A 25,351-nucleotide genomic window follows, 5' to 3' on the forward strand; every position below is an offset into this window, starting at 1 on the left:
GCACGATTCGGTGGATCCCCGAGCATGTCCTTGTGGCCCCGACCGATTTCCTGCAGTTAAAAAACAATGGCCCGAACAGAATCTGTTCTGCTCGAACCCGAAGATACTATTGGTTATTATAAGTTCAAACTACTTTAATCATGACCCGCTTCCTTGCTTTAGCGTGGTTTCTTCCGCGAAGCTGACGAGATCTGCATTGTTGTTGGTGCAGATAAGACAAAGCAGAATCTGTTATGTAGTATTTGTTGATCCACTATGATCCACTTGCGTGGTTCACGGTCACTGGTCGATCTGCGGGTTTGTTTTTGATCGCTCCACGGTGATCCACTGTCGATTTTGGTTCGGTGGAATGCTTAGAGATCCAGGGTTTGATAGGGCTTACACTAAAAATCTGCCGCTAATTTAGTTTGTGTTGCACCAAGGGAGTATGCATATAAGATAGCAGAGCGTTGATCAGGGGTAAACTCAGCTTTTGGCTTCCTTTCTCCAAGGAATCCAGCCTCCATAACGCACATGGGGGGGATGTAAGGGGGGAAAAAAACAGAGGGTTAGTTGTTGGGGTGATAATTAAAAGTGGATCGGGACAATACTTACGGTCGGGTATGTATTGTTGACGGCCCTGGATGTGGTGGACCTTGTTCATGTACATCATTGATGTTAGATGGTTGTTACCTTGAATTGATTGTGACCCGTGGGTGTATTTCAACGGCGAAGGTGGGAATTGTTTCGAATATGTTTTTATTTATTGTTGTCTTTTCGATAACAAGATGGTCTCCGCTCGAAAATGATCAAATCTGCAACCTCAGATCCCACTAGATCTCCCTTAATGAACATTGAAGACACACCTTGAACCCACATAGATCCGAATCCCTTCTAGACCTTCACGGCAGCGAAAAACAGGAGAAGAAAGAAACGGTAAATCGCCATCACACTCCCTCAATAAAAATACCGAAACCCACAAGGACGCACCACGACAGGAATCGCAGGACAATTTGTGGTCATGTCTTGCCAGGAATATCCCCGGGGCCTCAGTTTCCATCCACTTTTGTCATCCACCGAACTCCATTCATCATTCACATATCATTCATAAGGCGTAAACGGTCCCGAACTTCGTGTCCCCTTTTTTGTTCTTTTCAATTTCTCATTGATATTTTGCGAAATTGATTTTTGAATTGAAAATGGGGTAAGAATTGACTCCAGCTGGGGTTGACTCGAACACCGGGGTCTCGGAAGTTGCGTCTAGAACTCGACCTGTATTGAAAGAAGAAAAGTTAGTCCAAGGTAGCTTAAAACGCGACCCACTTTGCGAGGCAAGAATGAGGGGAGGGGTAAGAGTAAACTCACTCATGGCCTCATGGTCTAGCTCATCCGGCATTTCTCCAATCATATGACGGATTTTCCAGAACCGATTGCGAATGGTTCTGAACGAGTAGTCCATGCCACAGCTTGTCCGCAAGACTTCTGCGATCTTTTGGAAGCTCACTTCTTCGTTCCGGAGCTGAAACATCAGAACGTCCGCCGGACCGGCGTCGGCCCAACACTTTGGAATCGGAGTCATCTTGCATGGTGTTTTGGGTTTAGATGGTGGAGTCATTGGCTGATCGTTGGCAGGTTTGGAGGCTTTGTCTTTTCCTTTGCCGCCGGTTTTTTTGGCCTTGGTCTTCTTCCCGGGTGTGGTATCTGTAGCCGGAGCCACCTTCCGCTTCTTGCTGGTCTGGGGACTCGAGATTGGAGGTGAATCATCAAAATCAATTTCCGAAAAATCATCAATGATCACTGTGTTGTTATCTAGGTGCTTTTTGAATGTGGAATGTTGCTGATCAAAAGAAGATGGCCCCATCAAAGAACTTGGCTTGGCTTGTCCTGCAGCCTCTTGAAGTTTCTGTTTGAAATTGCGCACGGAATCTTTGATGTAGCTATTGGGGTTTCCAGCTATCGTGCCATCTGAATTTCTGCGATTTTCGTCTCGAGGAAGAGTCTTGATGCGCCTAGGAGGAGCGAATCTTATGGGACAGGGGGTGTCGTAACTGGCATCATTCGGGCTGCCTGGAATGAATTGCTGTGATGGATGTTTTAGCAAGAGTTTTCAACAGACTTGTGATTGTATCACTCACCTCAGCACTTAGAGGATCCAATTGACGCTGAGGCGTCTGAGGGTCGTCTACCGCAAATCTTATCTCCCTGTATGGCGCCGGATTGCGGTCACGCTTTGAAGGAGGAGTGATGGTGAAAATCGGCTGCCGACTGCTCTCCCAGCTTTCTTCAGCTGACATAGAAGGGGCCTCCAGGTTTCTTCGGACATTTGCTTTCTGCTGGGCTCGAAAACAGTCCTCTTGGTGGGACAAATGATTGATGGCCGTCTGATGCAAAGGGGGTGCCTTAGAGCCACGATCTTCGAACAGAGGGAGCGAGGCCAGGGGCTCTCGCATCGGAAGAGGAGACCGATCTTGGTACATCTCCTGACGGAGAATTTGTTGGAAACCATTTTCGGGGTTGCCATTTCCTGAGACGGGCGCAGGTACAGGCTGTAAGTTAGGCCGGGCAAGAATGAGTCCTGTGTCTTTGTCAAATAAAACAGGCGTCATGTATGGTCCTGCGTGTCCCCGCTGTACTTTCTGGTTCCCGTGAGCTAACTGGGTGTGGGGGAATAACGGGTTATTCCCAAGATTATTCAAATAATCCGAATGCTGGACGTTCAAACCGTGGTTCGACTGCATTTGAGACACAGGGTAATGAGCGAAAGGAGGAGCATCGAGGCTTGGAGGATATCGGGAGCTCTCTAGATTCAATCCATGCCCAGAAAGCGAGCAAAAAGAGCCACCAAGTGGTTGGAAATTGGCATGAATGAAGTTTTCGAGATTTCCATAGGTCTCCTCAAAACCACAATCAGACGGTTTGACTGGAGGATAAAGTTGCTGGCTGACATCATTGAACGCAGTAACAGAGTCGGCGGAATGACCAGAATTTTGGTTGTCGAGATGACGGATTGAATGCCATTGCGTGTCCTCAATATCGAGGAAAAAGTTTTCAGATGCACCAAGTAAATCGGCAGGAATGTCAGCCCAGTTGATATCCTCGGACCCAGAAATGGGATTCACAGTAGGGTTTTGAGAAACGGGAGGAGCTGAATAATTCGAAGCAGATGAAAGGTTCCCAGGACTCGGTGGAAGATTCCCGAGATTAGCATCCAAGTTGACAGAGTGACCAGCTCGCTGGGCGTTGATGAAGCCCGAACCACGTGGGGCGGTCGCAAGATTTGCTGAGACAGCCTGGGCAGTCGATTGGGCCAGATTGACAACTTGTTGATTACTGAAGCCCGAGCCAGGTGAGAATTTGCCATTGATTGCGGAGGCAGTCTGCGTTGGCAATTGGTCAACATTCGAAGCCTGTTGAGTGGTTTGGATGCTTGGAGCCAATCGGGCGATTTCAGGGTTAGTATCTTGATTTACCGCGCCAGTGGGCAGCCTAGCAGCCTTTGCAGGTTGCTGAAAGTTCGAAGCCGCCCACTGGACCATACGTGGATTCGAAACAGAATTGACGGCGTTGGCAGCCATGTTGACGGCAGTGTCGTGGTTTACCGCGCCAGTGTGCAGCCTAGCAGCCTGTGCAGGTTGCTGAAAGTTTGAAGCCGCCCACTGGACCATACGTGGATTCGAAACAGAATTGGCGGCGTTGGCAGCCATGTTGAAGGCAGTGTCGTGGTTTACCGCGCCAGTGTGCAGCCTAGCAGCCTGTGCAGGTTGCTGAAAGTTTGAAGCCGCCCACTGGACCATACGTGGATTCGAAACAGAATTGGCGGCGTTGGCAGCCATGTTGAAGGCAGTGTCGTGGTTTACCGCGCCAGTGTTCAGCCTAGCAGCCTGAGAAGATTGCTGAAAGTTTGGAGCCGCCCACTGGACCATACGAGGATTCGAAACAAGATCCACAGCGTTAGCAGGCATGTTGACGGCCTGACCGGCGTTCTGGAAGCTTGGAGCATGTTGGAAGCTTGCAGACTCCGAAGAAGAATTGAAAGATTGACCAGGTTGCTGGAAGCTTCGAGGATTTTTATTGCTTCTGGGGCTTTGAAAGAGACCCACGGCATCAGGACTCAGGTTTGTGGATTGACTAGCCTGTTGTTGATGGACTGGGAAATTCGAATGACTTGAGATGCGTCCAGGATTGGCGAGGAATTTCACAGGTGAAGCAAGTAGACGGGAAGATTTGCCAGTCATTCTTTCATTCTGAGAGCCAGAAATGGAACTCGCAGAAGTAACACGAGGAGCAGCAACTTGAGAAGCGGCGGCATAAGAAGCGGCGGCATAAGAAGCGGCGGCATAAGAAGCGGCGGCATGAGGAGCGGCGGCAGAAGGAACAGCAGCATGAGGAGCGGCGGCATAAGGAGCAGCAGCATGAGGAGCGGCGGCATGAGAAGCGGCGGCATGAGGAGCGGCGACATGAGGAGCAGTAGTATGAGGGGCAGCAGCATAAGCAGCGGCGGCATAAGGAGCAGCATGAGGAGCGGCGGCATGAGAAGCGGCGGCATGAGGAGCGGTGACATGAGGAGCACCGATATAAGAAGTAGTAACATGAGGAGAAGTAACATGAGGAGCGGTAACATGAGGAGCAGTCACTTGAGAAGCAGTCAGTTGAGAAGCAGTCACTTGAGAAGCGGCGACATGAGGAGCATCGACACAAGAAACGGTAACATGAGGAGAAGTGACATGAGAAGTGGTGACTTGAGGAGCAGTGACATAAGGGGCGGTGACATGAGAAGCAGTGACATGAGGGGCAGTGACATGAGGGGCAGTGACGCGAGGGTCAGTGACGCGAGAAGCAGTGACACGAGAAGCGGTGGGAGTGGAGTGGCTTACAGCACACAAGAAGCTCTCAGTGTTTGAGAAATTTTCCGAGCTGGAAACTGAGTTGAGAAGACTGGTCTGTTGGGGGCTACCGAGAAAAATGTCATTGAAGTCCCAAGGGAATTCGTCGGTACCAGCCAAAAAAAGATCAGCGATATGCTGAGTATCGGCGTAATCAGTGTTTTGAAGATTGGGGCCAGCTGTGGAATCAATGGCAGAGCCAGAGGGGAGGGGTACAAAAGACATATCAAGATCAGATTGCAAGCCGGACGCGCTTGGACGAGAGAATTGGGCGTCGAGGTCCGTTTCTTGACTCGCCTCCGCCATACTAGCGATTCTTGAAGAGACAGACAGGAAAAAAGATCAATGCGAAGACACAAATCAGAGAAGAACAGACGAGATTGCGTTGGGTAGCAGTATGAGGACACAGAAAATGGGAACAGTGGGCTGGGGGAGGGGAAGAAAGGAAAAGAAGGAAGGATGGAAAGAGGGGAAGAGGGAAGGATGGAAAGAGGGAAAGAGGGAAGGATGGAAAGAGGGAAAGAGGGAAGGATGGAAAGAAGTGAGAGATGGAAAGAACAAAACAGGGAGGTGCAGAGAGACGCGAAGGGGAGAGTTGCGACGTGATGAATGGAGACGTGTTGGATGGTTGACCTTCACGCGAAACAATCACGCATTGAGAAAGTGACGCGACTCAGCGTTTGAGCAAACTAGAGCCATTGATAGAACAACACCAGAGCACACCATAATCTACTAAATCTGAGGCAACCCATAATACCAAAAAAAAGCATTTAACCTGCGCAACCTTGAGTGAATGCACTCCTGGGTCAAGTGCCATCGGAATTGCAGCTAATTTTACCAAACATTTTCACAGAATCTGCTACATAGAATCAATGATATTCGATGGACTCTATGCTCCTCACTGAGACAAGTGCAGAGTGCAGCCTCAATCCCCCCTGGTACTGTAGAGTATATAGTATGAAGTGTTTTATATGGAGATCTACAGAGTGCATCTATGATTGACAATTGCTTCCTTCTCGTACTTGTTGTACCTTCAATGTCTACATTTCAATAGCCCAGAGCCTTTGAATTGTCCAGTTGAAATCCAGCTTTTCACGAAACTACAAATACAATTTGTCTCCGCAAAAGTTGGTCTTTCCCCAAGGTCATTAGTTATACAGTACTATGCTTGTCCAATATAAAAAAGATTGATGTAATATTTCCACCGTAATTTACAGCTCCGTTTATTCAGGTGCGATTAGTCTGTATTTAATTAAACTTTGACGTATTGAGCGTAATTGTTTGCCGCTGGGCATAAACCTCGGCAAGTGGACACTACAGGTGCTCGGCAAGAGCCCCATCTGACGGAGCATAACAACCCCAATTTCCGAATTTGCGGGGAAGCTTGACGGAAAGTTGTACCTCGACCTGAGAAATGAACGGCCAGACTGACCAACCTCCAGCAAAGCGCAAACGACTGAGCTATGCTTGCAACTACTGCCGAGAGAAGAAGACCCGCTGCGACGAGGAACAACCGTGTCGCAATTGCCGCGTCGCTGGCGTGGAGTGTGTGACAACAGACAAGCGACGGGATGGTGCACTGGTTGAGCATCGTAGACGAGATACCTACGAGAATATCTCTGTCCCCGCTGCTCCCAATGCCCAGACACCCAGACCCGGTGCGATAATGTACCCAGCACAACAAGCCTGCACGCCGCGGACACCACAATCCCATTCTCCATCTGCTATTCCTACAGCGGCACAAGAGAGGCCGCGGCTCTGGTCTCAATGTTGGGGACCAGAAGGCTGGAAAACGGGACGACTCCCCATGATGCCGCGCTTTGTTGGATCCAGTATGTTGGAGTTGATGACCGAGTGGCTCGATATGGCTTTCTATCGGCTGAAAGGCCCCAAGGCACACGCAGTCTCTCCAGTTATTAATCCAGACTTTGCATCCGCTATTCTCGCCCAACCACCACATCTTCCTCCCCCAGCTGAGCTGCAACTGTACATCGAGAGCTACTGGAATACCCTTCACCGAATCTTCCCCTTCCTGGATCGCACTGTTGTGGACTCGCTTTACGAGGAGAATACCAGCCACACTGTTCAAAATCCCGTCCCACATAGTGCTGCCAACACACCAACACAGGCTCTAAAATACCTCATTGCGACTGCAGGTCTGCTTACAATGCCAGCCGACGAGTCCTCCAGATCGCTCATCTCCTCATACATCAGCTACTGCAACTCGCTGCTTGGCTATATCGTCTCGACCCGCTGTTTACAATCGGTGCAAGCTATCTTGCTTTTTGCAATGGTGTTACGCAGCTGTGACAAGACAACATGGGCATGGGACATACTTTCAATGGGAGTTTCGATGGCGCAATCCATTGGCATAAATCAAATCAGCTCGGCACAGAAAGACTCATCAACTCCAGATACACCAGAGTTTCGAATTTGGTGGTGCATGTATGTCTTTGAACGACTAATCTCCTTGGAATGCGGACGGCCCTCCGTTATCTGGGATCGCCAACTATCTGAAACCCTCGCGTCAGCAACTCAAGTCGATCAGGATAATGACAAGGAGCTGCAATTCCGCAATGCACTGATCAGCTTAGCAAATATGCTCCACGAAATGCAGGAGCTCTCTGCAAGGGCTTGGAGAAGGGAGGAATGGATACCGCAGTCAGTAGAACAGGCGATCGAAGACAAACTTCGCACAGGAGGAGAGTTGCAAATTCTGCTTTCGGAGTGGCAAGACAGTGTGCCCTCTGCATATAGGTATGTCAATACATCCGAGGAAATTGGTTTCAGGGCTGAACAAGCTGTAGGCCAGGATCCTCATCCGCGTTGGACCCCAGCAGTGGACCACAGTCTGCATTTCTCTCATACTATTACAATCTTGGGTTAGTGAAATCTCCATCTTCATCATCGTTACTAGCCTTCTCAGACTTTTCACAGGGTTATTCTCGTTAATCGATCTACTCTTCTTGTACCCAAAGATGAGCTCCACTCAATGGTCAACAAACACGCCGCTGGACAAGCATGGCGCCGGCGTCTCCTCTCTGGGCCGACATTGGTTATCGAGGCTGCTCGACAAACCATCAAGCTATTTGTTGCGCTGATTGACTCCGGAACACCAAACTACCTCACGACAATTACTTCGCCTTTAGCCGCAGTTTATGCCTTGGCTGTCCATATATTCCAGGACCGCAAGTCCCTCCTGATTCGGTCTGACTTTGAGGTGATTAGTGTGTCTTGATCTTCCTGTTCTAGGCTAATTTCTTTGCAGTTGATAAAAGTCGGCATACAAATTACGAACGAACATTACCACAGACACGGGACTGTGGAAAACGTTTACGACATACTTCTTGACTTGAAGGAATACGCATCTCGCTGTCTAGAGATGCCAACAAGTCAAGTCGATCTCTCTGATATACAAGACAATATCTCTCTAATCGATCTGCCGCTGGAGGAAACAATACCTACATTTGAAGCAGGGTCAAACTGGGGTCCCGCCGCGTTAGATTGGGCAGGATGGGATTGGAATGATTTGAGTCACTTGTTCGCACATAGTGAATAATTGTAGCATTGTATCTCAACAAAACACTAATAAATATGTATAATCTCCATAAAAACAACAGTTCTCTCAAGTCATAGCCTCTAGATATGGAATACCTGTCAGTTTAAAGCCTCGGTCGGAAAGCTGGACCGCCGATCGTGGCTCAGAGCGCTGGTAGGGATCGGGCTCTCCATTCCGGAATACCGGCAAATCAACCACATGCATGGCATTCGGCCAGTGAGTCGTCATACGGGTCTCCTCAAAAGCCTTCTTCTTGACCACAAGTTGTTCCTTGGTAGCATCCTCCACGGGCATGTAGCAAGTATAAACGCAGAAACGGGGCTGAGATGTCTCAGACGACAGGTTGTAGTGGGGAGTGCGGGAGTCCCCTGTACTTCATTAGCCTCTTGCATTGGATGAATTGGAAGAACAAGTTGATCCTTACAGAGTAGCAAGTCACCCGGCTCGGCGTCGACCTTAACCCACTCGCAGCCTCTCTCCTTCAGCCACTCCTTATTCGCATCGGTCAATCCGTACCACTCCGTTGTCCTGGACGTAAACATCGTTAGCAAGGGCGGAAGTCACCATAATCACCACCCAGCAGGACAGCAGTATCTCACCAAGACCAAATCCTCTCCTCTCCCATGAAAGCCTCATGCAGCTCCTCGCTCAACAAGTGGGCTCCCTTGCAAACAATCAAGCCCCCATCTTTTGGCCCATTCGGCAACAGGTTCACAAGACCCTGCAAGCACCGGAAACCCGGCTTCTCGGGATTCTGATCCTGGTGCGGCCAGGGCGTATTGGGCTTGATGTCTGTGCGGGACGGAAACCCTACATTCACCGAGTCAAATGACACGATAAGATCCTCTGTGTCGTATACTTTCTCAAACGCCTTGATGACCTCCTCCTCCTGTCTCACGGCCCACGTGAATGATTCGTGGGAGATCGCGTAACCGAGACACATTCCCTTCTCGTTGATATCGGGGAGATGGTCTTTGTGGATTGTTGACGGGTCGTCTCTTTTGAAGCCGAGATTGCTTTCGAAAGAAATTGGTTTGTCAGTACTAGGTTCGTAGAGTCCGAGGTGTTTATTGGGATTGTGTTGAGAGGACTTACAAGCCTTCAAGCCAGTCGTAGATCTCATCTGCGTACTTCAGTGCGCGCTCGCGTGGAACGGCGCCTTTGATGACGGCATAGCCATTTTGGAGAAGGTCGTCGCGAAAGTCACCGTATTTGACTTCGGTTCCTTGGGAGAATAGACGTCCCGATGGTACCGTGAGGCGGGTAGACGTAGAAGTTGTGGTGGTGGTTGACATTTGGATCACTGTTGAGATGTTGGTTTCGTAGGAAATCCAAACCAGATATTCTTGAGCGATGCTTTTAATGAAGATATGAGCCGATTAAGTCTTTATATTTGATTTTTTTGACTTGTTGTTGCGTTTTGATCATGAAGTGCTGTATACCGGTTCGGTCTACATGGCTCGGTTCGGCCCGGTTCGGTTGGGCTTAGGCTCATAGTGCATTTAGTTTACCGAAATATCGAGCCCGCATTCTTAGCAGTTCTTCATTCTTAATAGCTCTTTTTGGTTTTACATGTAAATTATGGAACTAGATACAAACTTAAGCTCATCCCAATGACTTTGAAAAGGCCTGTTCATCTACTTCACACTTTTTGGTGGAAAAATAACGAGAGAATGGTAAATGAAATTGATACAAGAGGTACTGTAGCCCCAACCTTTTTTTCTCTTTTCTAATTCTGCAGCCTCTTCCAATTCTCAGTCATGACTGCCGTGTGGGAAGATTGATCGTTGGCGAAATAGCCATCTAAGTTTTCGGTAAACCAACGTGCCATGTCGACGGTGACGGCGGGGAAGTCGGTTCCAAACAGGATGTGGTCTTGAGCAACAAACTTTTGCAAAGCGGCCAAGTTCACATCGTAGCCGCTAAGCGCAGTCTCATAGTAGAATGATTTGAAGTCCTCAAGGAGCTCGTCGATCGTCAGACTTGTTCCAAACAGGGTATTGCCGACGTAGTTGGCCAAGACCGCAGCTCGGCAAGCGAGGAAGGGTGTACTTCCACCCGAGTGAGACAAGATGATCTTAGCACCAGAATACTTTCTCTTCTTCCCGCTGGTCACCAAGCTGGCCGCTGCCTTGTAAGTCTCGTTGGGCACCTCGACGATGGGAATAGGGAGCACATTGCCGGGAGGGGCATTGGCGTGCTTTGTCTGGTCGCCGTGCAAAAAGACGATGGCTTTTCGCTCGTGCAGCGCTTGCCAAAGCGGCTCAAAGTCGTCGTGGCCAACGTATTTGGCGTCCGGACCTACGCCGTACGAGCTGACCATCGCGATGCCGTCTGCCTTCAGATCGTCCAGAGCAAATCGGAGCTCTTCCAAGATGACATCCATTGACGCATTGCCGAGCGGTAAGGTGGCGAAGAATCCAAATCGGTCTGGGTGCTGGGCAACGATCTTGCTGGCATCTAGGTTGACGTCGTGCGCACTGTCCGTTGAGTTAGGCGCTGACAAGATGGCCTTCTGAATTCCTAGTTTGTCCATTGCCGCAATGCTAACCGCAGGGGTCCATTTTTCGTTGTTGTTGGGCATAGGCCAATCAGAAGTGCCCTTCCACTCCTTCATCAAGCTAGAAGGAAAGTAGTGGTGATGCACATCGATTCTGGTGAGAGGGGCCATTTTTGTGGGTCTGTCGATATATATGAATAGTGAATCGGTATGTGAGACGGTGTGTGTGGGCGAAAAGTGATTGAGATCGAGCAAAATATGAGATGCAGAGACAACAGAAGTCGAAACAGATGAAAGTTATTTTGTCAGTAGACCGCCAACGCTGTTTATATACTGATCGATTGATGTGCAGTAATTGATGTTTCGGCAAGCGGGATCCCGAGTGTCCGAACAAATGCCCGAACAAGCTTGGAAATATCCGAACTAAAGTTGAACAACGAACTGCGGAGATGCCGTGTCAACCGAGCGGGACTGAAAATGATCTACGCTTTTTTTTTCGGCGCGCGGCCGTTCGGATATAAAACGCCGAGATCTCCCATCTGAGAACTTTGACATCCAGTGGATATGATGTTGCCAGCAGTGAGTGACCAGTGAGTTCTCTTGCTAGAGGCATAGACCCGTAGCTTTGTTCTTCCGTAAACCCGCGGTCCCACATATTCTCGAAAACGCCCCACTTCTTTCTACAAAATAGTACCTGCAGCTTCACCGGGGTCCGGGGTAGTACAGTAGTAGTCGTAGTGCCATGTAACAGTATACTTAAGATCGGATAAGTCAGGACGATTTTGGCGCCCGTTGGACTGAAATGACTATAGCCATTGACTGATTTGCGTTAGAATGGGTTTGAAGCACACCGGGGAAAGAAATCTTCAGTGGGCCAGAGGATCCTTGGGAAATCACCATCAACACACTAATACACATCAGGATAATGGAGAGCGGAATGTTCTGGAACTTATTGATTACTTTTACGTATATTTGTGAGAACCCGAAGTATCCAGATACTTTGGATCGATCCCTGCTGGGCATCTGATGGCTACTCCATCAAGTGTCGCAGATAAAGTTGTAGACCAATGCAAGATTCTCTTTTCCCAGATGTTTGCAAAGATTAAATCACTGGATTTAGTTTATGTTGATCAAACTCAAGTACGAGTGTAGACTCTAGTACATATAGATCAATTGGGCTTCTCGCCACAGCACCATCGCTGAACATACTCGCGGATACGAGGGCCAAAGAAGAACATAGGGATAGCGAACAGCGCTAACGCGGCACAGATAGCCTCTTCCACAATCATGGTCCCGTCATACCCAAGAGTAGCAATAGCAGGCAAGGTCGCATAGCTCAATCCAAACGATATAAACCCACGCCCAGCACAGATAACCACCAGGAACGGTGCAGCGCGGAACGGGAAACTATCCACCGCATATGTAATGCCAACAATATTTGCTCCCAGAAATGCAAAGTAGCTCGCGTTGTACCCGATGACAATCGACGCGACGCTCCACTTCTCAGGGTTGGCAGCGGCCTGTCCGTATATGATACCGCAGACAACGCCGACAATTGCCGGGATTGCAATGACGGGTAGTCGGTACTCGGGTTTATAAATTCCACCATTTCGGCGACTGAATGCCCGAATGACGAGGTCACTGCCATACCCCAGAAGGGGCAGGAAAATAAGACAGTCGACGAGCTGACCGGCTTGGACGTATCCGAGGGCATTGAAGCTGAAGTTGTAAGGGGGTGGCATCAGGATGCTTGAAAATGTTGAGGCCTGGAAGACGTATGTGCCTAGGTTGGCGCCATTCAAAAGAAGCAACCAGACAGTCGTTGGGATACACAAGCCCTGTAAGACATGCTTGTAGAAGATTGGAATATCGGAAAGTCGTGGTTTGGAGATAATGATTTTGAGGTCATCGCGCCAGCGCCGAGGTTGGTACTGCTCTGTCACGGGAGACGCGTCGGTGATTTTTGACTCAGGAATCTCACCGCGCATTTCTGCCTCCGTTCTTTCAAAACGAGACTCCGTCAAAAATACCACAGCAAGTATGAAGATCACCGCATTCATAATGGTGAAGAAACCATACCACCATCTCCACCCCCAGGCTGCGACCATGTATGTGGAGATCACGAAGAATAACCCACAAGCAATATTCTGAATGAAGATAAACCACCCGATTTTGCGACCACGCTCATGCAGGAAATGGATTTCCTGAACGATGAGCGGCGACAACGCTTCACTCTGTCCCGCTGCTAGACTCATGATATTGCGACCGGCGATGTGGCTTCCCAGACTCGTCGAGCATTGGCACCAGATACCGGCTGCGATGAGGAGCACCATTGACGCAAGGAACACTGGTCGGCGACCAACGGTGAAAGCCCAGGGCATGGAGATGAGGTTTCCAATACCCATGAACAAGGTCGGATATGTCAAAAGGTCATTGGCCTTCGTTTCTTGTCCTGGATAGGATGCTTCGACGACGGAGAAGATTGAACCCATTCCTGATGCGAGTACGACAGCCGTACAGCTGTATGCCGATACTATGATGAGAAGAATCCATTTGCGCCATGCGGGCAGGTTCAATGGATCTTCATCGTGTCAGGACATATTGTTCCTGCTGAATGATGGAAGGAAACATACCTCTGGGATCCGCAGATGGGGTGGGGACAAGTACCGTTTCATTTCCCTTGAATAGGTCGACATTCATTCCAGCAGAAGGCTGTACAAGGCCCTCTTCGGCAAGTTCAATGTGAGAGATGTCTGTTTTGTCCATGATAGAAAATCCTTGAAACAACGGCCTGGATCGTTCCAGTGGGGTCTGCGAATCTGGATGGGCAGGGCCATTTTAATAGCTGGTCTCTTTCGCCTATCGAGGCCTTGGTGAAAGTAATCACCTCGTTTACCCCGGATTGTGGGGGACACCCCCACCCGGGAACCTTGGAATTTCTGGGGTCGAACCGCCAACCGAACCGAACCGAGCCGGATGATTTTACGGCTAGAATTTGCACTATATTATACGTCTCAGGTCTCTCCAATGATCATTCACAGCTTTATCAGTCATTATCTTTTATCACAAAATGGTTCAATTCAACGTGGACATCCCGTGGGAGGAGCTCTCTGCACCTGAGCAATCCGAGGGCTACTCGGCTCTCCAACCTCGCTCCGAAGTTCTAGTCAAGGGGAGCTGCACAGAACCAGGACGACTTGCCTTACCGTGTGATATCCTTGTTGAACACGATGTCGCCATCACAGTGAGAGATGGTTGCAAGTTGTACGCAGATATTTACCGGCCCCCCGGCGCCGCGGATAGAACAACACCAGCAATTCTATGCTGGAGTCCATTCGGGAAAAAGTTCAACGGTGTCCAATCCCTCAAACTCATGACACCATGGAACCTTGGAATTCCCGACGGCGCACTGAGCGGACTGGAAAAGTTCGAAGCCCCCGATCCCGCCGAGTTCGTTGACAACGGGTACGCAATCGTGAATATTGATTCTCGTGGTGCATTCGACTCCGAAGGACGAATGGCCATCATGGGTACTCAAGAAGCAGAGGATGGCTACGATGTAGTCGAGTGGCTTGCCAAGCAAGATTGGTGCAATGGCAAAGTCGGCATGGCTGGGAACTCGCATTTGGCGATCGTCCAGTGGTTTGTTGCTGCCTTGCAGCCGCCTTCTCTGAAAGCGATTGCACCCTGGGAAGGATGCGGGGATCTTTACCGGGAGCAGTTTGCCAGGGGAGGTATCTATGGTGGTGATCTTTTCGACCATCTAATCATCAAGTACATGCTGCGAGGACGCCATGGAATTGAGAGTTTCCGGAAGATGTTCGAACATCACCCTGGGGCGAATGATTGGTGGAACGATAAGCGAGCTGATATGACCAAGATCGACATCCCGACTTATATCACTGGTACTTATACGAATACCATGCATGGAATGGGAGCGATCAGGGGTTGGCTCGAAGTCAACTCGCCGGATAAGTGGCTGCGATGGCACCCTTATCAGGAATGGTACGATATATGGGGTAACCTGGAAGGACGAAAGGAGCTTCTGTCATTCTTCGATCGTTACTTGAAAGACATTGATAATGGCTGGGAGTCGACTCCTCGAGTTCGGATGTCTCTTCTGAAATTCGGAGAGAAAGCGCCGATCGAAAATATCATTGAGTCGGACTTTCCGCCCCCGCGCACAGAATATCGAAAGGCTTATTTGACACCGGATGGCTTGAACTTCGATAAGCCAGCTGGTCCTGATAGCGCCGTCTCGTACAACTCGCAGGATGCAGAGGCAGGAGTTACTTTCAAGTACACTTTTCCTGAGCGAACGCAGATCATGGGAGTTCCCAAAGCTGTGTTGTACATGCGATGCGACGATCTCGACGACATGGATGTGTTTCTCGTTCTGGAGAAGATCTCAAGCTCTGGCGAGCGCCTCTTGAATCTCAACATTCCTTGGAAGAACGTACCAGTCTCTTCAATTGCGGAGATATCAGAGAAGGAACGCACCGAGGTCGTTCTTTATCAGGGTCCTACTGGTATTCTGCGTGCATCGAACCGGGACATTGATTCTTCTCGGTCCATTCATCCAAACTGGCCTTTCTATACGCATGAGAAAGAGGAGAAAGTGGCTCCTGGGACAGTGGTACGTTTGGAAATCGGGATTTGGGTAATGGGAGTGGAATATGAAGCTGGGGAGTCTATACAGTTGAGGATTGGTGGTCGTTATCAAGGTATCTCGAACTTTGGTCAGGATCATACATTGAACAGGGGTTTACACTGGGTGCATATGGGAGGAGAATATGATAGCCACCTTGAGCTTCCCTTTGTTTAAATATTTTCTTGAAAACAACAGCCAAGTGTACCATCTATCTTCGATTTCAAGTAACACGCGCAGACTTTCATCAATTAACAAGGGTTATAAATCCTTTGGTTCAAAAAAACATCATAAAGAGAGAAACCATCTACCAGGGAAGCACTCCCTGGGCATTTTGGAAAGTTCCAGTTGGTCCATCTTGATCCAGAGTAGCAAGATGGCAAAGGATCTCAGCCCCAGTCTCAGGAGAAGAAGTACCAGCGTACTTGTTCAGGTTCGTAGCACAGTACCCAGGACAACCAGCATTAATCTTCCAGTTCTTATCCTCGTCAAAAGCAGCAGCATACTGTAGACACAGCGCATTGACACCAGATTTGCTAACCGCATAAGCCGGAGCCTTGAATTTCCTCACCATCGAGCCCGGTGTAGCCCAAACTCCCAAACTAGCGATACCGGAAGAAACGAACACAATCCTCTTAATAAGCGTGGACTTCTCCAGGAGAGGCAGGAACTTCTCGGTGACGGCCGCGGTGCCAATCACATTGGTGCCGACGATCTGCTCGTAAGCAGACCGGGGTCCTTCACCCGCGCCCAGAACAGCGTGTGCGATTCCTGCATTGTTGACTAGGACATCAAGACGGCCGAACTTGCTTTGAGGCTGGTTCAGTACTGGGTTTGATCGTATTTTCAATGCATGTGGGGAACTCGTACCTCTGCACATGCGCGACGGCCGCATCAATGGTCTCGTCCGAGGCCAGGTCAATGACGACTGCCGAGACGGGCAGATCTTCTTTTCGCAAGGATGCGGCGGCGGCCTCGATGGCGTCGGATCGTCTGCCTGCCATTATGACGTAGTGGCCGTGCTCTGAGGCTAGCTTTTTGGCGATGGCATATCCAATGCCTTGGTTGGCGCCTGTGACAAGAGTGATTGTTTGGTCGGTGGAAGCCATGGTGAAATAAATGTGAGTCAATACGGGTTTGATTACTGTCAACTGGTGAATGTTCTATTTAAACAGCAAAAGAGAAATAAAAGGAGTATTTGAGGACTGTTGAACATTCTTATCCTTCACATGTTATGCCCTTGACTGTTCAAAATTCACACGGGTGTATCGGAGATAATGGTACACTATGCCCGGCCCCACAGTAAACCTGAAAAACAATTAAGCATAATTCTTTATACAGCTCAAATCTCGATCGTTATGCAAAACTATTCTTGTTCTCCACCGGAACTTGCATTTCGTGATGATGTGATGTGCTGATATATTGTTTCGGGCGCTTGCAAAGTGGAGCAGACCCTGCAGGCCTGCTCTCAAGCCTGAAGTCCAGATTTTTTCTGTGAGAAGCTTATGGAAGCTTGCACATGTGAAGAGAGACATGTACTGGTAGCTACTAGTAAGTAAACATCGAAACTGCGTGATTGGATTTTCTCTAAATTTAGGCTCAAATCACATTTTCGGCAATTCAAAAGTTTAATTGTGGGCGATCGTTATGACCTCATATGGGCGGGACATAATATACTAGTAGTAGAGAGTCATTTATGCGCAGTAATCTCGGAATATGCCATGTTGCGCTAAAGGTCAGAACATCGGCTATGAATCGTAGCCAGAATTGCCGGGGTTTCTGCAAGAGCTTCTCGATTGGCCTCTAAGAAGCGTTGGATCGTTGAAAGCTTATCAAGTCTAGTTCCCGATTGGAATAGGTCCAACTTTGTTTATCCACATTTCTTCACGTAGGCTAAACTCCGTGCATCTTGTTATAGTACGGTAGAGAGGACAGAAATAAAGATAAGTACTATCTCACCAAAAAAAAATGAAAACCCATCAGATCCCCCTATAACATAGAGTAAACGCCTTGTTTTCATTCCTAGTGGAGAGAAATGAAGGAAGAAAAAAAAAATGGACTCGCGGGGAATCGAACCCCGGACCACTCCCATGCTAAGGGAGTATTATACCACTAAACCACAAGCCCAGTGCGTGGAAATAGGGCTCTTCCCGGGATTCATGTTGTGTGTGGGCATGTGAAGATAACATTGGCGCTAATATCAGCTCCGGAGGATTACCAAGGGCGCTTCCAAGGTTGGCTTGGTAGAAGTGGAAGTGTCATGTAGCGCTGGAGCGTCCCAAAGTTATTCCAGATTCAAAATTTGAACATGCATGTGTATAGTCGGGATATTTCATATCAATGTTGCGTTCAAATTCAAGGGTATATATATTTCGGGCTTGTTCCGCTCGCGAGTACTGCAATCCCAGCATCAATCCATCCAGCTAGGTATCTGAATAGTTTTTCAAATTTTCCGCATTGTCCATTTCAATCAATTGAACAACGCTCGTGTTTGGCCCGCTGTCAACGGTCCTGATTTTCTTTTGGCTGCCAGTATGTCGCATACTGCTTGCTTCCTGGGTAGATCCAAAAACAGACGGGAACAGGCGAGCAAGCAAGGACCGCATGGCCGGCATGCATAGGCAGAAAATTCCAACATCAATTTCGATCACGGACCAATAGCCACCGGGCGCATTGTCCCCTATAGTGAAGACCGTTAGTTTATTTTCCGGTGGTTGAGGGAAATGAAGGGAAGGGCCTTACATGTAGGATTGGTGCTTGTGGCAAAGAGCTTGAGCATGATGGCGCGGTAGATGCCGACGCCGGTAATTCTAATGAAGAGATGAGAGCATTAGCTTCTTGTATCCATGCATTTTCCACAAGTGTCCGGAGTCGAAAGTAAAAGGAGGAACTCACAAGAATCCAACGGAGAACATGAGGATCACCTGTAATTTCGTGTTTATCGATGCCTGGAGCGTAAGGACCCTGGGAATAGGCAGGGCAATGACCCAGATGTCTAGGACGATATTGAAGGCAGCCGCGGCGACAACGAGAGGATTTGTCTCCACGCAGGTCCCTTTGTGTACCCCATCCCAGCCGTTCCAGTTATAGCTCACGGGCGAGCATTGGAACGCAAAGCCGAAGAGAAAGGTGAGGCCGAAACACACTGTCGCGAGGATGGAGACTTTGATTACGAGTCTCATTCGGTCGGAGGGGAAGATGCGTAGGTAGAAAAGGAGGAAGCAGACCTTGACCATGGCGACGCAGGTGATGTAAAGGAGCTCTTGAATGTAGAAAAGCTGTTATGACGAGTTAGCTCAAGCAAGTTTCCATGTGACCTGGGAAATCTTACATAGAATATTCGAGTGATCATTGTAAACTCGAGGGTCCACATATCCTTGCCCAGGCCAGCCTTTCCAACTGAAGTGAGAGTTAATACTTTTTTCGTGCTGGTGAAAGAGATGGAATGGATCGAGTCAACCGGTGCTACTCACGTACGATCGAACCGACGTTGACAGGTACCGCGCAACACTATGAAAATTAGTTAAAATCCTTCGAAAGGCACATGTGTATAATCCTACAGCAAGTAGAATGGTTGCCCAGTCATCCCATTCCATGTCCAACTTTGTGACCACAAGTCGTGTGTATAACCTCAAAGCGACGAGGACCATTGTCACACTCATACCGACTGCGGGGACCACGATACTCAAAGAGGTCTGGTCTCGAACCGGGGCGCCGCATGTTGTATCGGTGACATTGACGGCAGCTATGCGATCAATTAGAACGCGAGACTCCTGCATAATTATAGACTTCACGTACTGAGGGCCTGCTTTATGGTGCAATTTGCCGTGACACAGGTGGTCAGCTCGTCGTTAAGACTGACATTTGTACAGATGCATGTCTGATTATTGGCAGCGCACGTTGACAGCGGAACGAGGTCGTCAAGGCAGTCCAGCTGCGAATGATGTCAGCGTCTCAGGGTGAGGATGAGTGGATCTTCCAAATCTCACAGCGCATGTGGGCAGAGACTGTGTTTCGGCACACGCTAGGCCACCCAGAAGAATTACAGCGTAGGGCACGAGCGTAGCCCAAAGTCGAGAACATCGCATTTTGCCGTGACGGTGAAGGAACCCAATTTCGGTCTGCGATTTGAAGGAACTTGAAGAGACACGGAGTCGATTTTATTTAACAGGCTTCTAAAAAGAAAAATGAAAACACGACCCACTAGACTAGGTAAAGGAGACTAAAATTCTAAGTTAAAGGAGCCAACAGCGCTGTTCTTGTGAAGGGCCCTGAACTCTATGTACGAGAGACGATGCACCAAGCTAAGATCTGACATTATTTTCATGACGATCGAAACTGGCCTGTATTGGGACTACATCGTTAATGGATGGGCAAAGAAACGTGCAAGGTAAGGGGGCGCCAATTACGGTAAGAATTTGCACACGCCATTCGATGTAGTTACGCTAGTGCATACGAATGGGGTTCTCGGTTTCGGACGTGTCAAATCATGGCAAAAGGGGGATCGCTTTAGCATAACTGTATGGAGGAGTAGCTGCTATGTACTCCGTACGAACTGTGCCATTACCGCTAAGAAATGAATCTCGTAAGCTAAATTCCCCCTTTGAATTAACCCAATTTTTTGATGTGTATTCTCATGGCTCTATCCACCCAAATGTCTGTTTTTTTCTTTCTTTTCAATACATTTCCTAATCTCTTGAACATCAATGATAAATAAGACAATTTGTCCGTGATAAGGAATAAATTAATTAAGTGACTTGGCCGTTTTTTATTTCATATTTCATATTTTTTTTTTTTTTTTTGGAAAGGATGAAGGATCCTGCCGTGTGGGTCTACGTCTTTTCCGCCAAGATGTCAAGTTTAATGAGGATCAGAGGTTGACGTTGACATCTTCGAGAATACTTTTTACCAAAGTCAATTGATTCGTGCTATATACTGTAATTTTGGTAAACAAAGCCCATTGTCAGACCTTTAAGTGAATGTCAAAGCCATCTTCTTGGCCCCCACGCCTCAATAAAAGGTTCTTCGTTTCCCGTGCGCCACTATGGAGTCGGTATGGAGCTGGGTTTTTTTCTTCTCTTTTCTCTTTTTTCTTTTCTTTTCTTTTGCATCGCATTCGCTGGGTATAACTGATGCGTATCCAATATCACGTGCTGCTGCCAATGACCTGTCACCTGTCGGCAAACACCATAAAAAAGGCTTGTGTGAGACAACTGGGCTTTGGAGTATCTCAGTATCTTTTAAAAAAACGCCACGGTAACGGTTTGGCTGGTTTGGCTGGTTTGGCTGGTTTGGCGTTATTTCAAATCGCTGTGATAGGTGCGCACAGTTTTAAAATAGCGCCAATTCCGGAATCCGACACATCGATGAAGATCAGGATCAGATCCACTCGATTTACAATACTAGTGGTAAAATACTCCTCCGTAAAGTTCGAGTGAAATGAATCGCTCCATTATCCGGAAGACATCCGCGGGAACAGAAGCATGGACTAAAACATTGAATCTTTCCAGTGTACGGAGTAGCATGGGTATTTGCGGTTCTCCTTTAATATGTGATAGTTCGTTGAAACTTTTCCATGCTGATCATCAGCCTGGACATTACCTGATGATTATTGACAAGCCCCCTGGGCCATTGAGGTGGCGTGGACCACAAGGGACGGCTCGGATACTAGCTTAGAACTAGCTCTTGACTACAAAATGTGCTCCGAATGAGCTCCGAAATAAATGACTTCCGACCAAGCGGGAATCCGAGGTATTTGAGGCATATCCAGACACATTTCAGGGGCTCTTTAGTCATTTATCCGTAATGTACACTGTACAAAGAAGCTAATTGATTATTAGATATCGTGTTCAAAGTTTTCTTTTTTCTATCCGTAACTCTACTACCTATCCTTTTGAACACTGACACGTACCACGCCCACGATGGCCCTTTACAAATCACCCGTAGTTCCAGTTCATGATGCGACAGACTTGTCTATCTCGCAGTTTATGACACAATACAACCCCGATGATGTCTCAGCATCAAAGGTTGTTCATGTCGAAACTTTCTCCGATGATGCTATCACGTATGGTTCTCTCCGCGAACAGGCGGGACGTGCTGCCTGGGGTTTGCAAACCAAATTGGGACTGCAGCCCGGCGATACACTACTAGCCTTGGTTAACAACTCTGTAAGAAACTCACTGGACATCTCTCTTCTCTGTCCCTAGCTGGCTCTAATTGGAGGTATAGAATGCGTTTGTTCTTCTCGCTCATGCCACCTGGTGGACCGGTGCTGTCTTCGCGTGAGTGTACAACATTGAATACTACGGTGGAAAACTTCCAATTAGAAACCCACTAACAAGATACCTAGGCCCCTCAATACATCGGCAACCCGTGATGACATCCTGCATGTTCTTAAAATCGTTAAGCCGACACACGTTGTCACCATTGAGGAGAAGCTCAGCACTGTCCAGGCGGCTGTAGCTAGTCTTTCACTCACGAACATGAAAATTCTCACCATTCGTTGCAAAGTGGATAATCTACAGCAGGTTCGTATTTCCCTAGCATGGTTGTCTGTTCTTTCAGTGTTCAATGCTGATGATCTTCCAGTTCCCAGATGATATTATTGGCAAGACTGCCGCAGAAAGCATACCGCCATATGATCTGCAAGGGAGAAGCTCCAAGGACGTGCCCAGCACAATATGCTTTTCTTCCGGAACAACAGGGAAGATGAAGGGAGTGCAGCTCTCCCACTACAACCTTGTAATGAACAGCATAATCATGCGTGCCTCCATGCCCGTGAGAGTCAACTCTGATGTCCGCGAGGTTTTCTTTGCGCCGTGTAAGTTGGTAATTTACTGGCTTATCAGTTGGATCATTCTATTAACACGACATCCATTTTAGATTGCCATTGCTATGGCCTTACTCTGGTGGTACTTTCCGGCATGTGGGTTGGAGCCCAGTACTGCAGTCTTCCTGCATTTGACTTGGAGACATTTTGCCGCAAGTCGAGTGAGCTGAAGGTTACCGATCTGCACCTCGTGCCGCCAGTCGCGCTTCTCCTTGCAGCCTCGCCTGTCGCTCAGAAATATGACTTGGCGTCATTGAAACGGATTGTCATTTCCGCCGCACCATTGAAGGTACGTGTCGATCCTGACAGCCCCTCATTCGACAGAATGGTCATGTGAAGCTGTGACTCTGACTGATTGTTCGTTGTAGCGGTCTGTCCAGGTTCTACTGAAGAAGCGTCTGCCGCATGTCAGCGTCTGTCAAGGTTCGTACAGTCACCAGGCCTCCAGAGCTGCTTCTCAGAGCTGTTTTACTAATGCCAAGATAAAGGATATGGTCTCACCGAATGCTCGGGAGGCGTTATCCATGAGATCGACGAAGATGAAAAAGCCTTCGGATGCGTCGGCAAGCTCTTCGCCGGAGTGTAAGTTGCATCAAAAGCTTTCAGATGTCAATCATCTCTCTAATGGTAGAGCAGGGAGGCTCGTTTAGTTGACCCCAAGTCAAACAAGGATGTCCCTATCGGCGAGGAAGGTGAACTGTGGCTGCGTGGCCCGCTAAGCATGATGTATGGAGCGCTCAACTGTCAGACGAACTGGCAGCAGCAAACATGCTAACCATAATCACAGGGGTTACATCAATGACAGCGAGGCAACCGAGAAAACCTTCACCGACGGATGGGTCAAATCAGGCGATATCCTGAAAATGGACGAAAACCAAAATTTCTGGGTCACCGACCGTCTCAAAGAGGTAATGTTGACCTGACTTCCACCATCCATAGCCTCCTCCATCGCATCTTCGCTAACCATTTCGATCGCAGATGATCAAGTACAAGGGGTTTGTCGATAATCAACCACCTAGCTCAATCCATGCTCACCAGCTAATCGTTTTACCATCACTCCAGATTCCAGGTCGCTCCTTCAGAGCTAGAAGACATTCTCTTGCGCCATCCCGATGTGATCGACGCTGCGGTTTGTGCAGTCTACGATGATGCCCAAGCGACCGAGGTCCCGCTCGCCTATGTCAGTCTTTCGCAAGGAACGGCAGAGTTGTCGGGGTCTGAGAAACAAAAGGTCCTTGATGCGATCAAAGAATGGATTGATGCGCAGCTGGCGGGCTATAAAAAGCTCAGGGGAGGTGTCTTTCATTTGCAGAGTTTGCCGAAGACTCCTACTGGTAAGATTTTGAGGAGGCTTTTGCCTGCTAAGTTGGGCGAGGGGAGGGAAGCGAAGCTTTAGGTGGGATTTTCGCTGTGGAAGGGAGCTTGGTGGACCTCGTTATATTTGTATAGATGCTTCTCCTCGGAGATGACCACTATTGATAATCATAAGTCTGGATTCTTGTTGCCGGGTTTCTCTCCTTCATCCTTGCTTCGGCAATAAAGGCTTGTAAGATAGTGGGTTCAACTAGCCTTCAATGTTAGGGAACTACCATAAACAAAAAGAACTATCGCTGTAAGATAGTGGGTTTATCACATGCATGGTTCCTCTCTAAATTCTAGATTCTGCTGTATGTCCGTTTGTCTAGTCCGTTTGTCTAGTCCGTTTGTCTAGTCCGTTTGTCTAGTCCGTTTGTCTAGTCCGTTTGTCTAGTCCGTTTGTCTAGTCCGTTTGTCTAGTCCGTTTGTCTATCTAGTCCGTTTGTCTAGAGTTAATTATTACGCATAGCCTTAATATAATATTTTTTGTTAGGATATGCGCAAAAGATTGACGGCCGTCAGAATTGAACATTCAAGTCAGTCAGGTTACTTTTATCGTATGTGGGTAGTTCATAGTACCTAACAAATGTCAATGCAGTTTGATCGTGTTTTCAAATTGCAACTATGGCCCCACATGGGCCTCGCCAAACGGCGCGGGAGCTAGAGCTTCAGCTGGCCAGCTTAGGAGTATACTACACAGACTTAAGAAGTATGAAGTACATGGTCTTAATGTGCGGGGTTTCCTTTGAAAGTGTGATGAGGTGAGATTAATGCCGCTGACCTCGGGAACCGGAACAGGGCATTCTAGCCGGCCGGCAGAGCTACTACATTACTGAGCATTTGCAACATTGAACCTCATACGAATAAGGTAATTAATACAGTCGCGAGGCTTCGCCGGCTGGTCATGGAGACTGTTCAAATACACAGAAATCGAACCATAGCTTTCAAGGTTGGACTATACAATATTTGAGCCCAGCAGACCTGACAGCCCATGTAGTACACAAGGCAGAAGATTGAACTGATCGCTTATAGTGGACATGAAAGACAGCATGATGCAATAAGAGGCAATAACACATGATTAATCTATCGCGGAAGCTTGGAGCCTCGGAATCGTCGATATTAATGAAATGGAGATTTAAAAATAAATTAAAAAAAGGACCAAAGAGCGTGAATGGATGGGAACCCCGCAATCTTGCTCGGCTCAAATGCACTTTAATCTATTCACGATGATCAGAACATGCCTGATACCAGATCGGCGAGCCTGATTTGGAGAACGGAAAGCAGATTTGCCTTTAACCTTGAGCGGAAGAAAGTTGTTAGGCCGCAAATGTCGTATTTAATCGCAAGGCTGAGACTGAGGTTGTTGGAAATCTCAATTTCGTATCAACTCAGCTCGTGCAGGGTCTGGTTTTTCAGGCCCGGGCCGGTCGGGTTTGATGCCAAGTGGAGATATATGGGGAGAAACTGAGACGCGGTGGATTGAGTATTGTCTAGATAAAATCATAAAGAAAGCCATCTGAGAATCTTGGAATGACCGAATAACTGGAAAAGTTGGAGCCGCAGCCGTTGAGACATTGCAGATCTGTTGCGACGGAAG

At 48.2% G+C, this 25,351-nt stretch overlaps 9 protein-coding genes across 9 annotated transcripts; 3 read left to right on the plus strand and 6 right to left on the minus strand.

Annotated features, from left to right (window-relative positions):
- Window positions 1-1,141: 1,141 nt before the first annotated feature.
- On the minus strand, window positions 1,142-5,168 carry N7466_006876 (uncharacterized protein; the record flags this gene model as incomplete). Its single annotated transcript, XM_057166265.1, has 3 exons — window positions 1,142-1,251; window positions 1,303-2,059; window positions 2,115-5,168. 3 exons carry the CDS (start codon window positions 5,166-5,168, stop codon window positions 1,142-1,144), a joined length of 3,921 nt encoding a protein of 1,306 aa, XP_057019306.1.
- A 1,108-nt stretch (window positions 5,169-6,276) lies between these two features.
- N7466_006877 (uncharacterized protein) lies at window positions 6,277-8,421 on the plus strand (the record flags this gene model as incomplete). Its single annotated transcript, XM_057166266.1, has 4 exons — window positions 6,277-7,619; window positions 7,670-7,744; window positions 7,800-8,082; window positions 8,131-8,421. The coding sequence occupies 4 exons, from the start codon at window positions 6,277-6,279 to the stop codon at window positions 8,419-8,421; spliced, it is 1,992 nt and encodes a 663-aa protein (XP_057019307.1).
- A 66-nt stretch (window positions 8,422-8,487) lies between these two features.
- On the minus strand, window positions 8,488-9,716 carry N7466_006878 (uncharacterized protein; the record flags this gene model as incomplete). The annotated part of the gene is made up of 4 exons (XM_057166267.1): window positions 8,488-8,789; window positions 8,846-8,949; window positions 9,021-9,464; window positions 9,517-9,716. The coding sequence occupies 4 exons, from the start codon at window positions 9,714-9,716 to the stop codon at window positions 8,488-8,490; spliced, it is 1,050 nt and encodes a 349-aa protein (XP_057019308.1).
- Window positions 9,717-10,150: 434 nt separating this feature from the next.
- On the minus strand, window positions 10,151-11,092 carry N7466_006879 (amidohydrolase family protein; the record flags this gene model as incomplete). The annotated part of the gene is made up of 1 exon (XM_057166268.1): window positions 10,151-11,092. The coding sequence occupies one exon, from the start codon at window positions 11,090-11,092 to the stop codon at window positions 10,151-10,153; it is 942 nt and encodes a 313-aa protein (XP_057019309.1).
- Window positions 11,093-12,090: 998 nt separating this feature from the next.
- N7466_006880 (uncharacterized protein) lies at window positions 12,091-13,687 on the minus strand (the record flags this gene model as incomplete). The annotated part of the gene is made up of 2 exons (XM_057166269.1): window positions 12,091-13,502; window positions 13,555-13,687. 2 exons carry the CDS (start codon window positions 13,685-13,687, stop codon window positions 12,091-12,093), a joined length of 1,545 nt encoding a protein of 514 aa, XP_057019310.1.
- Window positions 13,688-13,991: 304 nt separating this feature from the next.
- N7466_006881 (CocE/NonD family hydrolase) lies at window positions 13,992-15,746 on the plus strand (the record flags this gene model as incomplete). Its single annotated transcript, XM_057166270.1, has 1 exon — window positions 13,992-15,746. One exon carries the CDS (start codon window positions 13,992-13,994, stop codon window positions 15,744-15,746), a length of 1,755 nt encoding a protein of 584 aa, XP_057019311.1.
- A 130-nt stretch (window positions 15,747-15,876) lies between these two features.
- N7466_006882 (uncharacterized protein) lies at window positions 15,877-16,678 on the minus strand (the record flags this gene model as incomplete). Its single annotated transcript, XM_057166271.1, has 2 exons — window positions 15,877-16,378; window positions 16,440-16,678. The coding sequence occupies 2 exons, from the start codon at window positions 16,676-16,678 to the stop codon at window positions 15,877-15,879; spliced, it is 741 nt and encodes a 246-aa protein (XP_057019312.1).
- A 1,314-nt stretch (window positions 16,679-17,992) lies between these two features.
- Window positions 17,993-19,657, minus strand: N7466_006883 (CFEM domain-containing protein; the record flags this gene model as incomplete). The annotated part of the gene is made up of 8 exons (XM_057166272.1): window positions 17,993-18,249; window positions 18,312-18,379; window positions 18,465-18,847; window positions 18,901-18,968; window positions 19,043-19,079; window positions 19,130-19,314; window positions 19,368-19,503; window positions 19,559-19,657. 8 exons carry the CDS (start codon window positions 19,655-19,657, stop codon window positions 17,993-17,995), a joined length of 1,233 nt encoding a protein of 410 aa, XP_057019313.1.
- A 1,833-nt stretch (window positions 19,658-21,490) lies between these two features.
- On the plus strand, window positions 21,491-23,794 carry N7466_006884 (AMP dependent CoA ligase; the record flags this gene model as incomplete). The annotated part of the gene is made up of 11 exons (XM_057166273.1): window positions 21,491-21,736; window positions 21,798-21,850; window positions 21,919-22,096; window positions 22,158-22,389; window positions 22,452-22,687; window positions 22,767-22,821; window positions 22,887-22,980; window positions 23,035-23,124; window positions 23,186-23,306; window positions 23,377-23,393; window positions 23,461-23,794. The coding sequence occupies 11 exons, from the start codon at window positions 21,491-21,493 to the stop codon at window positions 23,792-23,794; spliced, it is 1,656 nt and encodes a 551-aa protein (XP_057019314.1).
- Between the last annotated feature and the right edge of the window lie 1,557 nt (window positions 23,795-25,351).

Source organism: Penicillium verhagenii (assembly GCF_028828195.1).
Source record: "Penicillium verhagenii strain IBT 33310 chromosome Unknown utg000007l_segment0_segment0, whole genome shotgun sequence".
NCBI lineage: Eukaryota > Fungi > Ascomycota > Eurotiomycetes > Eurotiales > Aspergillaceae > Penicillium > Penicillium verhagenii.